Source organism: Lepidochelys olivacea, assembly GCF_965140295.1.
Source record: "Lepidochelys olivacea isolate rLepOli2 genome assembly, chromosome: 4".
In the NCBI taxonomy this organism is placed as follows: domain Eukaryota; kingdom Metazoa; phylum Chordata; order Testudines; family Cheloniidae; genus Lepidochelys; species Lepidochelys olivacea.
In genome coordinates, this window is record NC_140414.1 from 130,946,085 (window position 1) to 130,960,578 (window position 14,494).

The 14,494-nt window shown below is 44.2% G+C and overlaps 1 protein-coding gene across 1 annotated transcript in view; it reads left to right on the forward strand.

Moving 5' to 3' along the window:
• The first annotated feature begins 12,595 nt into the window (after window positions 1-12,595).
• Window positions 12,596-14,494, forward strand: part of NELFA (negative elongation factor complex member A) — a 35,772-nt gene continuing 33,873 nt past the window's right edge. The window contains exons 1-2 of the mRNA XM_084625453.1: window positions 12,596-13,033; window positions 13,340-13,549. Of these exons, the coding sequence (XP_084481579.1) occupies window positions 12,863-13,033; window positions 13,340-13,549 (381 nt within the window). The 5' untranslated portion in view covers window positions 12,596-12,862. The remainder of the gene's footprint in view (window positions 13,034-13,339; window positions 13,550-14,494) is intronic.

Consider the following 14,494-nt stretch of genomic DNA (forward strand, 5'->3'; position numbering starts at 1 on the left):
CACTTATATCCCCTCGATCATGCAAAGCTGTAGTCCTAATGGCCACTCACTGTCTCAAAGAAAAGAAAACAAAAAAAGACATAGCTTTCTGTTTCTCAGATGTTTTTCTAATGCCAAGGAACTTGCTCTGTGCAGACATCTCTGGGTTTTCATCACCGCAGAACAATCTCATCTCAGAAGGGAGATTTCTTTTAACTAGCTTTCCAACTGCGTCTTGGAAACTGCATCAAGGTAAAGAGGAAAGGGTTTGTGAGGGGAGGGGGTTTAAAAGCTCTTATTTTTCAAAGCACATATTCTTGCTATGTCTGTGCTAATGGAACACTTGTGATATGCTAAAATGTTGCTGTCACAATACTGCCACCTTTGAAGAGTTACAGTACAATCCAATACTGCTCTGAATCATGGAGGGGAAAATGTGTTCACACTTAGGGCATGTGGTTTTCATATTGTCGGGTTTTTTTAAATGTGCAAGTTGAAGTGAGAATTTTTCAAGATTCAAAATAAGAAAAGAAAAAAGTCCCAATAGATTTATGGCAGCTTTACAACATGGTTCAGGCAAACAAAGGTTTTTAAGTAACAATAATAACAAAAATATCTTTTTGACACAAACAAGACCACGGCTGCATTCAGTATCTGAAAAACACACACCAAACATGACAGATAAATTAGCTTGTGCTACTGCTTACTCTGCAGTTAAAGTTGAATTCCAACTTCCATTATAACCCCCCACTTAACCTCTTCAATTGCTCATGGCTCTTGCAAACAAATGCATTTGAGTCTGTAATTTTCCATACTTAGTCTTCTCACAGAAGTGACTCAGGGGAAATGGGGAGAAGGGGAGATACTTTGAAGAGAATTGATGCAGTTTGTGTAAAAACTAAACAAATGCACTATGCCTTACTTATTCCAGGCAAAAATATTGACCCTGCATCATTCAAAGTTGGCTCAAACTTTTTTGTATTTAAAGTTGGATTGTTTTGTAGCTATGGTGCAAGCCACATCTGAATAAAATCTGTTCAGTACTTTAAAAAAAAATTGATGAGCATATAAATGTTTTTTTCACATGCACAGTAGAATTTTTGGCTTGGGGTTTTTGCTGATTGTTTTGTTTGTTTTTTAAGAGTGGCTTAGACAATGCAAGCCACTCATTGACTAATTGGGACTTTGGCTGTATTGAAAGCTTTACTACTGTCTTTTTCTAAATGTTCAAAACTTAGGCTGAGTCTACACTGGAATCTGAAGGCCAAAACTTTTGTCATTCAGGGGTGTGAAAAAAAAAACCCACACACACACACAGAGACACCCCCGAACGACAAAAGTTTTGCTAACGAAAAGCACTGGTGAACAGCGCTTTGTTGGCAGGAGAGCTGTCTCCTGCCAACAAACAGTGGCTACACTGCGCACCTTTTAGCGGGACAGCTGTAGTGGCTAAAAGGTGTGTAATGTAGATGTAGCCTTAATTTTGAAAGGAAAATACTAAATTGTCACTTTTTCCTAAGAGACAAGTCAGGGAACCAGGTGGCTCAAAAGCTTGGCAATGACATGAAAAACTTTTAAACTCAAGATTAGTGAGTTAAATCTGGCCCAGAGTAGTAGTGACTAGCACTCAGTATCTCAATGGACAGGTGCACCTCTGGATGTTTTATTGACAGAATGACATTCTTGAAGGAGTATTAATTCTGGCCTGCCTTCCCAATCCAAAAAGAAAGAGAGAGAGAGAGAGAGAGAGAGAGAAAATTGTACATGTCAGTGAAGAGACTAGGGAACAGAAATAACTCTTCAAAGTAAAGAAAAGGCAGCCTTAAGATCCCAATTAAACCATCTTCATTTAGATCAGACACAAGCACAGCAACTCAGAAAGTACCTTCATCCCCAAAACAAATGTAACAAAGCTGTATTGGGACAGTGCCTGTGCCACGCCAAATTGCATTGGCATTCTCATTCTCACATGCAGACTTATAAGTTTTGTGTGTTTTGTGCATAACGTTGTGCCGCAGATGCTTTTGAAGTAAAGGATAAAGGAAAACAGAATTTCTGTTCACAGTGGGCCAGCTAATTAAAGGTCAACAACAGACTGAGCTGAACACATGACTCTGGGTCCATGAAGGCATTAAATATAGACAATTCCCAAATTGGAGTGTTTTAATAGTCCAGGGCTTGGAAAGAGTGAGGAGAGAGAACATATTGACGTACCCTCTGTCCCTTTTCTTTCAAGCTGGCTTTGAAATTTCCCAATGGAAACATTTCCTCTGTTTCTAGAGACCAGCTGTTCAGCAAGAGATGGGAAATAGAGGGAGCAACAGTCAAGCAGCTTTGAAATCTGCTCATGCTGGCACACTGAAATTTGTATTAACTCATACCTATGACAGCAATTAAAGAAATAAGACACTTCATGAAGTAATTCTCATCTCGCCTCCTCCCCCAGTATATTTGCATGCACAAAAAAGGCAATGGGGCTTTGTGATGGGGGTCACTCACCTCCCATGAGTGCCTTCTGTCAGCCAGGTGCAATCCTGCACTCTTTTCTTCTCATGGTGCCCCTTGTCATCTATTGCCCTTGTCAGGCATGCCTTCAGTGGCTCAACCCTGTGGCCAAGTCACACACAGTGAAACGCTGTGCCTTTGGTAATGTCAGTCAAACGTGAACAAACAAACCCCTTCCAGGGTAAAAGGTCCAACAGGGCCTGTCCCTGTGCCCATGGTAATGTCTACAGCCCTGTCTCTGGGCTCAGATCTCAGCCCCTTCTGGGCTAGCTTTAAGTCCATCCCTGCCCTGTTATAGAGCAGTCCCCCCAGGGCTTCCTCCCTGGAGACTCTTTAAGTCCTGCCCTTCACTTGGGCCTCTAAATAAGTCTTAACCCCTTCTTGGGACTTAGACCACCCTGCCAGTGAGGGGACCCAGCCTGCCCACTACTCAGGGTCCCAACCCAAGGACCCTATAAATAGCAGCCACTAGCCCTCGAGTGATAGAGTGATCTAAACATTCTCTGCCCTATAATAGTTGCTGCTGCTATTCCCTGGGTCACTTCCCATGTAGCCCCTTACTCAGGGCTGAAGTTCTTCCTCACGGAATAACAATGTCACTACAACCTGTCTTCTGGTTCTCCACTGAGCTCCAGCAAGGACCACCTTCCTTGCTCCTCTGGTCCCAGCCAGCAACTGACCTGCTCAGCCCCTGCAGCTCCTTTAATCTGAGCCTGCTGTGCTCTGATTGGCTGCTTTCCTACATCCTTTCTAGGCAGGCCTGGAGAACCCACCTTTATTGCTCCTTTTCTGAGGCGGGGTGTGGTAGGAGGACCATGAGGTCTCCAGCAGGGGGCCTCAAAGGGCCTGGTACACTCCATTACAGGTGCATTCAGTGTCCACCCTCACTCCTAAACTAGACTCCAGGGAGGGTGTAAACTAGGTTTAGTGTAAATTGTGGTGGCTGGTGCTAAATTTGTATGCCACACCCAATCATCAGAGGCTCCTCAAAGGGTCATGTCCCAAGAGTGTATTGACATCATAGAAAAGTAAGTAAACCAAGAAAAGAGCAGATAGGAGGGCAAGTTGCAGGAACCAGACTGACGGCACAGTAGAACATCCATTGACATCAAGTGATACAGAGTGATCTAAACATTCTCCAGCAAGTTCTCAGTGCTGCCTCAGGGAGAACACCACCCAAAATATAGCAAACAGTAAAGAGAAAATCCAAGTTCCAGCCCCCTATCCCCACACTCCCCACACAGAGATTCAAGTTCACATAACACAAGAATGAAAACCCAGGGCTCCTAAACTATATATGCCCTTGTATTATAGTCAACAACATGTGCATCTGAGCACCTTCCAGCAGTGGATTAAACCACATTTTTCATGCGAGGTTTGTTCTCTCATCTTCTCCCCAGGGGAAGATTTATTTGTTCAGTGTAATATTGAGGGATTTGTTTTTACACATGCACCCATTGCTCTGTGGTTAGGCTGAAGGAGTGCACCTGGCACTTAGTACAGAAAGTGGTGATGTTTATGATGGTCCTTCATTCCTGTGAGAATTTGTTCCACAGTCTGTGAACAGCCCCTGAGAAAACTGTCTCTTGCACAGGCAAGCTTTACCCCTGTGTTAGAAAGCTCCATTGTGTCTGGGGAGTGGAGTTGTCAACGATGGTCCTCATCCCAGAGGATTAGGTGATATTTTAAATATCCCAGGCCACTGAGAGCCTTGAAGGCAAAGACAGACCTGGAACTGGACTTGATAGTCTGTGGGAAGCCAGCAGAGGACGTGGAAGACAAGGCTCCTGTGCTCTCGCTGGCCCTTGTTGCTGAGGAGTCATGCTGCAGTGTTCTGTACTAGCTGGAATTTCCTAAGGGCTGCTGGCTCCATGCCCAGATGCTCTCTGGGCTACAGAAATGCAATGTAAGTGATGTCCAGAACACACACACGCCTCTTACCACTGAAGCTGGAAACTGGACATCTGCAGATCTTTCAGGAGCAGTCATTTAAACAGATGCAGTTATTCAGCAAAACCTTGACTGATATATTCATACCATTTCACTTTTGTATACTTCTGCATGAAGGATTCCTCCTCCTCTTCCTGGCCCTGGGGAGGTCACTGGCACCCAGCCCAGTTATCCAAGGTGGCACAAGGGACAAAATTCGGCACAAGTCTACAGATCAATAACACACCTGAGGCTTTTCAAATAGTCTGCTTACAATGTCTAGATTAATTAACAAGCAGTAAAGGACATGTTCTTCCTGAAGCTACCTCAGCAGACTAACAGTGAGCTAAAATGTAACCTTTCTTCAGAGGTGTTTTCTCTCTTGTGCCAGAAGCCAAACAAATGAGGTGCAAACCATTGAACCAACTGAAATAACAGGTCTGTATTCATTTGCTTCAGTCTTCACGGCTGAGGATATTAGGGAGATTCCCAAACCTGAGCAGTCTTTTGTGACAAATCTGAGGAATTGTCACAGATTGAAGTGTCACTAGAGGAGGTTTTGGAATTAATTGAGAAACTTAACAGTAACAAGTCACCGGGACCAGATGGCATTCACCCAAGAGTTCTGAATGTTCAAATGTGAAATTGCAGAACTGTTAACTATGGTTTGTAACCGGTCCTTTAAATCAGCTACTGTACCCAATGACTGGAAGATAGCTAACGTAACGCCAATATTTAAGAAGGGTTCTAGAGGTGATCCTGGCAATTAGAGACCACTAAGTCTCATGTCAGTACCGGGCAAATTAATTGAAACAATAGTAAAGAATAAAATTGTCAGACACATAGAAGAACATAAATTGTTGCGCAAAAGTCAACATGGTTTCTGTAAAGGGAGATCATGTCTTACTAATCTATTAGAGTTCTTTGAGGGGGTCAGACATGTGGACAAGGGGGATCCATTGGACACAGTGTACTTAGATTTCCAGAAAGCCTTTGATAAGGTCCCTCACCAAAGGCTCTTATGTAAATTAAGTTGTCATGGGATAAGAGGGAAGATCCTTTCATTGAATGAGAGCTGGTTAAAAGACAGGAAACAAACGGTAGGAATGAATAGTAAAGTTTCAGAATGGAGAGGGGTAACTAGTGGTGTTCCCCAAGGGTCAATCCTAGGACCAATCCTATTCAACTTATTCATAAATGATCTGGAGAAAGGGGTAAACAGTGAGGTGGCAAAGTTTGCAGATGATACTAAACTGCTCAAGATAGTTAAGACCAAAGCAGACTGTGAAGATCTTCAAAAAGATCTCACAAAACTAAGTGATTGGGCAACAAAATGGCAAATGAAATTTAATGTGGATAAATATAAAGTAATGCACATTGGGAAAAATAACCCCAACTATACATACAATATGATCGGGGCTAATTTAGCTACAACTAATCAGGAGAAAGATCTTGGCGTCATCGTGGATAGTTCTCTGAAGACATCCACACAGTGTGCAGCAACAGCAGCCAAAAAAGCAAACAGGATGTTAGGAATCATTAAAAAAGGGATAGAGAATAAGATGGAGAATACCTTATTGCCCTTATATAAATCCATTGTACGCCCACACCTTGCATACTGCATACAGATGTGGACCTTCATCTCAAAAAAGATATTCTGAATCTTTTCTAATGCCAGTAAAGGGCAACTAAAATGATTAGGGGTTTGGAATGGGTCCCATATGAGGAGAGAGTAAAGAGGCTAGGACTTTTCAGCTTGGAAAAGAGGAGACTAAGGGGGGATATGACACAGGTATATAAAATCATGAGTGGTGTGGAGAAAGTAAATAAGGAAAAGTTATTTACTTGTTCCCATAATATAAGAACTAGGGGCCACCAAATGAAATTAATGGGTAGCAGGTTTAAAACAAATAAAAGGAAGTTCTTCACTCAGTGCACAGTCAACCTGTGGAACTCCTTGCCTGAGGAGGTTGTGAAGGCTAGGACTATAACAGGGTTTAAAAGAGAATTGGATGAATTCATGGAGGTTAAGTCCATTAATGGCTATTAGCCAGGATGGGTAAGGAATGATGTCCCTAGCCTCTGTTTGTCAGAGGGTGGAGATGGATGGCAGGAGAGAGATCACTAGATCATTACCTGTTAGGTTCACTCCTCTGGGGCACCTGGCATTGGCCACTGTCGGTAGACAGGATACTGGGCTAGATGGACCTTTGGTCTGACCCAGTAGGCCATTCTTATGTTCTTTTAAACAAACAGCTGAATTTACATTAGTCATCACCTAAATGCCTTAGTCAGAATGATTATGCCAGTCTTCCTGGCATCTCTGCAGACTGATGGAGTAAAGTTGAGTTGCTTATTGCTAGTGTTTCCATAAAGTGAGAGAAAAGGAATAGCAAACAATATGCTGCCACCTTTTGGTTACATTTATGGGACCAGGTATTGCCTGGAAAAGTTTCTTCAGTGGAAATTAAAATAAAGCTGCACCCACTTGCCACAGTGAAACATTCTGACATTTCATAGGATGAAGGAAAGCATCCCTTCACATTCTAACAACTCTACTCAAAATTATCACATAAGCTTGATGGCTGTTTGGTCATTGGACAATACTAGAAAAATATCTATTTATTACAAAAACTTATCCCTACATCAAGTTTAGTATTGAAAGGGACCTGAGGACACAAATATGTGTAGCTTAAAACAAAACAACTATTGCACAGATGTTGGGCAAAAAATAACTGCCAGAATGGAAGGCATAGGTTCTCCTGCAACAATAGTTTGGAAAAATAAATGACTGAATGTGACAACTTTTTAAAAACTATTTAAAGCAAATACAGACTTCAAAATGTTTTCCAAAATTTCATTGAGAGCATCTCAAACAACAAAAGAGGCTGAGTCCTACCGTTACTTTTGCTGTAGAGGCGGATGAATATTGGATTTTTTGGTTCACTAGCAATTCTGAAAAAAATTGGGTGGGAGTGGAGAGAAATAGTTTCAGGCTGAACCAAAACCAAAAATTTTTAGCATATCAAAAAATTTCAAAAAATTGTTTTGGGTTGAGCAAGACATTTTCTTTAACCCAAAACAAAGGTTTAATTTTAATTTAATAAAATTAAAGGAAATTTCTAAACAAAGTCATTTCGAACTGAAAAAATCAAAATGTCCTGTTCCAAAAATATTTAAACATTTAGATTTTTTTTTTAAATTTTTCTTTTTTTAGATTTTACTTAAACGATTTGGTGAAATTGATACAAATTCTGTTTGCCAAATCTGCATTTTTTCCACTACAAAAGTTTTGAACAAGTGCGCTCAGTTCTATTTTTCCTGGCCCTTTGTGGGTGAGGCATTTAAGTTGAGATTTGGTTCTCCCTGCTCCCCTTTTCTGCTTCCTTCATTTCTTGCAGTAAGTCTAACATGTATGAACAGCTGTATGGACCACTGGAAAAACTCATTTAAAACAACAAATGCTGTATAGCATTTGAAATACATTTTTGAAGATTAATTTTTCCAAGGTTCAGATTTACTGTTCATTATTGGTGGCACAGATAGCAAGTCTTATACTTAAGGTATCCTGACACTTTCCATCATAAGAGCTATTATTAGGAGCTTATAACTTTGCCAGCCTTTAACCACTTGGGCTGACATTTTCCATGTCAATTGTCTGCCTCAGGCTGAATTTAGTTAGACTATTTTTGCTGAAACCATGTGCTTCTGAGAACCAACTAGGGGAAAATGTGTTGTTTTGTCCATGTTAGAAAAAATTCATACAATCATTTTGCTGAAATGCTCTTACACTTCCATGCTTTGGAGAAGGGGTTTGAAATTTGGCCTTTGTATCAAGGATGTTTCCATGAGAAACCCTGGCCAAGTTATAAGCCTTAGAAAAAAAACAAAACTCTCGTCTCACAAATTCTCAGTCCAGACTTGTTAAAAGGTTGGCAGCTAAATTCTCTGAAGAATCTGTCTGTACTGGACCTGCTCCATCCCCTCACAGCTTCTATGTGCCAACAGAACTTTGAATATACCAACTGAGCATACTCCATCTTGGGTACTGGGGCTGAGAAGGACTTCCTTTGCAATTGCTTCTTCCAGCTTGGACTCTTCTGTGGTCCTGAGGGCAGGCAGACTGTCTCTCTTCTGGTACCCAGGGAACAAAGAGGAGGAACCAATTTAATGAATCCAGAAGGGAAAAGAACCATATGATGGGGTAGATTGGGACAAGGAACCCAGGGTCCAGGCTAGGATTGGGAGTTAGGGGAAGAGAGAGGGGTCTGGGAGAGGGGCAAAGGGGTCAGTCTTTTGTGGGGAGAGAGAAAGGGGCAGAAGGGTCTGTGACCACTAGAGGACACGCCTTTCCAGAAGCTGGCATGGAACCCAAGGTTCACTATATAGTTATAGTGGATCACAAACTAAATATGAGTCAACAATGTAATACTGTTGCCAAAAAAATCAAACATAATTCTGGTTTCAGAGTAGCAGCTGTGTTAGTCTGTATTCGCAAAAAGAAAAGGAGTACTTGTGGCACCTTAGAGACTAACAAATTTATTTGAGCATAAGCTTTCGTGAACTACAGCTCACTTCATTGGATGCATTCAGTGGAAAAAAGCCTAAGGAGTGGAGTGAAGACTGGAACTGGCTAGGTAAGGGGAATGGGACATGGACTGGAACAAGGACAGATTAGAGGGGTTGGGGCAGAAGGGATCCCGCTTGGAAAGGATAGAAAGAAACTGTGCTCACAGCAAGCTCCCCTCCAGAGTCTGGCATGGTATTACCAAGATTCCGGAGACTCACCATTCCTCTGCTGCCAGCAAAGATTTGTGAAACCTCCTGGCAAAGTATCCCATCTCCTACTGGGCTGATGATGACACCTACTACTGCTATCAGTTTCTCCCTCAGCTCAAGTCGCAGAGGTCTGTGTTATAGATCTAAAGGTTCCAACAGTGCGTGTGATGCTGGCAAACCAGGTGCAAGCTCATGCCAGAGTCCCCGTGTCTCAGTAGAACACTGACAAATACATAGCAGGAATCAGTCTGGCTCACTTATGTGTAGGGCTCTGTGTTTGTCACGGAGGTTGTGGAAGTCACAGATTCTGTGACTTCCTGTATCCTCCATGACTTCTGCAGCAACCAGCCAGTGTGGCTGTCCCCATGGCCGCCCAAGCAGCTGACCCTGGGGCCAGTCACTCAGGTGGCCCCACAGCCAGTCTCACCAGTTGCTGCTGGAGCGGCCCCCACCCCATCTGCTACTCTGGAGGCCCAGGGAACCCGGCCCCAGGGACCGCCTGAGCAGCAGCCAATGCAGCTGGCCCTGGGGAATGCCTGAGCAGCAGCCCCAGGGGCAGCAGTTGACCCCGGGGTGCCCCCTGGTGGTTGCTAGAGCAGCCACAGGCCCCCCCCGAGGCTCCTTCCCTGGTAGCTGGTGCCACAGCCAATTTGGGGTTTGTGCCCTGCTTCCTAACAGTCTGCCCTGAGATTTTCACTCACACTCGAGTCACTGTAAATAGCCCTACATATCCGATGACCCATGTGGGTGTCAACATGACCACATGATGAAATTTGTTTTTTCAATATTTTTAAAGGTAGGAAGTTACACGTAAAAAACTTCACTCAACAGAGGCACAAAGGTTAAGTGATTTGTCCAAGTGCACAACATGTGATGGACTAGAGGTGTGATCCCATAATGGCAGAAAGCTAAAAAGTGACAATTTTTAAGTGCTTATATACAAATGCTAGAAGTCTAAATAATAAGATGGGTGAACTAAATGTGCCTTGTATTAAATAAGGATATTGATATACTAGGCATCACAGAAACTTGGTGGAATGAGGATAATCAATGAGACACAGTAATACCAGGGTACAAAATATATCAGAAGGACAGAATAGGTTGTACTGGTGGTACTATATGTGAAAGAAAGCATAGAGTGAAAGGAAATAAAAATCTTAAATGAACCAAACTGTACCACAGAATCTCTATGGATAGTAATTTCATGCTCTAATAGTAAGAATATAGCAATAGGGATATACTACTGCCCACCTGACCAGGATGGTGATAATGACTGAAATTTTCTGGGAGATTAGAGAGGCTACAAAAATAAAAAAACCTCACTAATAGTGGGGGATTTCAACTATCTCCATATTGACTTGTCAACTCAGGACACAACGCAAAGACAAAGTTTCTTGACACCTTAAATGACTGCTTCTTGGAGCAGCCAGTCCTGAAACCCTCAAGAGGAAAGGCAATTCTTGATTTAGTTCTAAATGGAGCACAGAGTCTGGTCCAAGAAGGGAATATAGCTAAACCACTTGGTAATAGTGACCATAGCATAATAAAATTTAACATCCGGGGGGACGACGACGACACACCACAGCAACCCATCACGGTAGCATTTAATTTCAGAAAGAGGAATTACAGAAAAATGAGGAAGTTAGTTAAACAGAAATTAAAAGGTACAGTGCCAAAAGTGAAATCCCTGCAAACTACATGAAAACTTTTTAAAGACACTGTAATAGAGGCTCAAATTAAATGTATACCCCCAAATTAAAAAATGTAGTAAGAGGACCAAAAAAGTGCCACTGTGGATAAACAAAGTCAAAGAAGCAGTTGAGGCAAAAAGGCATCCTTTAAAAAGTGGAAGTTAAATTCTATTGAATAGAAAGGAGCATAAACTCTGGCAAGTGAAGTGTGAAAAAAAAGGAAGGCCAAAAAAGAATTTGAAGAATAGCTAGCCAAAGATTCAAAAAGCAATATTAAAAAAAAAACAAAACAAAAAAAAAAACCCTGTAAGTATATAAGAAACAGAAAGCCTTTCTAAACAACCAGCAGAGTCACTGGATGATCGAGATGCTAAAGGCGCACTTATCCCCCTTAAGGCCATTGTGAAAAAACTAAATTAATTCTTTGCATCAGTCTTCATGGCATCGGTTTTCATGGAGGGAGATTCCCCAACCTGAGCCATTCTTTTTCGATGACAAATCTGAGGAACTGTCCCAGATTGAGGTGTCAGAGGAGATCTTGGAAAAAAATTATAAATTAAAACAGTAATAAAAGTCACCAGGACCAGATGGTATTCACCCAAGAGTTCTGAAGGAACTTAAATGTGAAACTGCAGAACTACTAACTGTGGTTATGTAACCTATCATTTAAATCTGCTTCTGCACCAGATGACTAGAGGATAGCTAATCTGACATGAATATTTTTAAAAGGCTCCAGAGGCGATCCCAGCAATTACAGGCGGGTAAGCCTAACTTCAGTACTGGGCAAACTGGTTGGAAACTATAGTAAAGAACAGAATTATCAGACACATAGATGAACATGATTTGCTGGGCAAGAGTCAACATGGTTTTTGTAAAAGGGGAAATCATGCCTCACCAATCTACTAGAATTCTCTGAGGGGGTCCAACAAGCATGTGGACAAGGGGGATCCAGTGAATATAGTGTACTTAGATTTTCAGAAAGTCTTTGACAAGTTCCCTCACCAAAGGCTCTTCATGGATCAGTAACTGGTTAAAAGACAGGAAACAAAAGGTAGGAATAAATGGTCAGTTTTCAGAATGGAGAGAGGTAAATAGCGGTGTCCCCCAGGAGTCTGTACTGGGAACAATACTGTTCAATATATTCATAAAGGGTCTGGAAAAAGAGGTAAACTGTGAGGTGGCAAAATCTGCAGATACAAAATCCCTAAGTGTGGCAGGGTCACCAAATTCATGGTCTCCAGCCATGCCCAGAAAGATTCCCCTATTTTAATTTAGTTTATTGCTATACTAAAATAAGCATTTTAAGCTGTATTTATAAGGCCCTGAACCTGCAGAGACTATTTTTCCTGCTTTTGGTGTGAACACGGAGATGACTTCCTCCTGTCACCATCACCCCCCCCCCCACTAAAATCTTTGGGGAGATGATGAAAAAGGCAGTTAACTTTGCTTCCGTCAAAGCACAGCATTGCAAGTTGATTTCGTCATCTATCAATTTGGTGGCAGGTTGGGTTTGTTGTTTTGAAAGGAAGAAAAGAGGGGGAACAAACTAAGGACCGAAGAAGTGAGTTGCCCAGACACCACAGTGGAGGGTGTAGATTAGAGCATCGGGCTGACTGGTCAAAAGAAGGTGGGGGGAGAGATTGGAGACTGGAGAAGTCTTATATATATTTAAAATATTTAAATATTTTATATAAGTAAATATACATTGCAAACTTTTCCGGCCAGCTCTAGCCTACAACAGGCTGCCACCGAGTCAGAAACGGTCGGTACCGTCCAATGGGCAGAGCACAGCCCCGGGCGCGGGGAAGCTGCTCCGCGCAGGGCTGAGCGGAGAGTTCTTGGGCTTTGGCGGGCAACAGCTGTGCTGGCTACTGGCCAGTGAGGCGCGGGGCTGAAGTGGGAGGAAGGAGGAGAGCGGATGGACGGAGAAGAGGGGCGGGGAGACAAGAGGTGAAGGTGTGGGAAGGGGGAAGAAATGAATGAGGGAGAGAGAAGGGCAGAGGGAGCGGGCACAGGGAAGGGGCCTGGCTCAGAGCCGCTGCTCCGTCTGGCTGAGGGGCGCGCTCCAAGACGCTCGACCTTCAGACCCGTCCCGTGGCCCGTTACTACCACAAGGGAGCATTGGGGACACAACCAGCCCGCGGAGAGGGGTAGGAAGCCAGTCTGTCGGTAACGCTTCCCCTCAACAGGGGGTGGCCATATTGCAATACGGAAGAGAGGCGCCATTTTGCATCACAGGAGATTTGCTCAAGAGCCGGCTCTTCCTCCCCAACAGGGCGCCGCCATTTTAGATTACGGAATTCCTTGCCCCCCCATGGTGGAGTTTCTCCACTGGGCGCCGCCATTTTGGGTTACGAACGAAACGGCAGCCCAAAGGGGTCCTCACCCTCCCTTCGCTTAGGTGTCTTCATAAAATGCCCGCTGAGAATCCCCTCTTTTTTCGCCCCGCTCTCAAGATGGCGTCGATGCGGGAGAGCGACACTGGCCTGTGGCTGCACAACAAGCTGGGCTCCACGGACGAGCTGTGGGCGCCGCCGAGCATCGCCTCGCTGCTCACGGCCTCGGTGATCGACAACATCCGCCTCTGCTTCCACGGCCTCTCCTCGGCCGTCAAGCTCAAACTGCTGCTGGGGATGCTGCACCTGCCCCGCCGGGCGGTGGATGAGGTGAGAACAGGGCAGGGGCTGCACAGGAGCCGGGAAGGTCGGGGCTACGGCCCGGCAGGGCGGGCGGGCGGCAAACGTCCCCGTGTGGCGACGGCGCCGGTACCCGCCCTCTCCCCGTTAAATGGCGTCTGAGGAGCCGTGCGCGGAGTCTCGCCCCCGCCTGCTGGACACACCCCCGGGTGGGGGAGGGGGTATCAGTACTGCGCCCCCCCGTCCTCCCCCGGGGCGTTACACTCAGTACCTGCCTGGTCTGGCCCCCACACAGTTATAACCCATAATGCCCCTACATCCACTCCCAGGGGGTCCTTGCCATGTGTTCCTGCCAAGCCCTCCCCCAGTTCCACCAGCCCGACCAGCTTCCCCAGTTTACACTGAAATAGCTGTTCTGGATTGAGTGGCCAGCCCACTGAGACCCGTGTCTCTCAGTGGAGAGAGCGCTGGCCTTGAATCCACAGGGCCTGGGAGCCTCTGGCCTGATGGGTGACCTTGGCCAAGTCCTGGCCCACCTTTGTGCCTCAGTTTGCCCATCTGTAAAATGGGGATATTGGTACTGTCCTTCTTTGTATTGTTTTGATGAAAGTGCTGTGTAAGATCTAGGCATTTAGTATTATTTGTTTAGCCAGTACTTTGAGGTTTCAATCTGTGATGAAAGTCAAGTGCTCGGAGACCCTCCTAATGGAAAGTGTAAAATGCAATCATTACTGTTACTCGTGTGTGGCACCCATGTGGGTGCCATACAGTCAGTCTTAAAAAGTCCCATCATTGCCCTCTTGTCTGAAATATGGTTGGGGGAGGGGTTGTTTTTCATCTTTAGGCTGATGAGTTATGAACCTGAGACTTTCACCAGGTACAACTGCTAGTGTAGTGGCTTCCTTCTGGGGGATTGTGTCTCTGGGCCAGCACCTGTGCTTGGAAGTAGGCCAGAGGAGCAAACTATATAGGGCA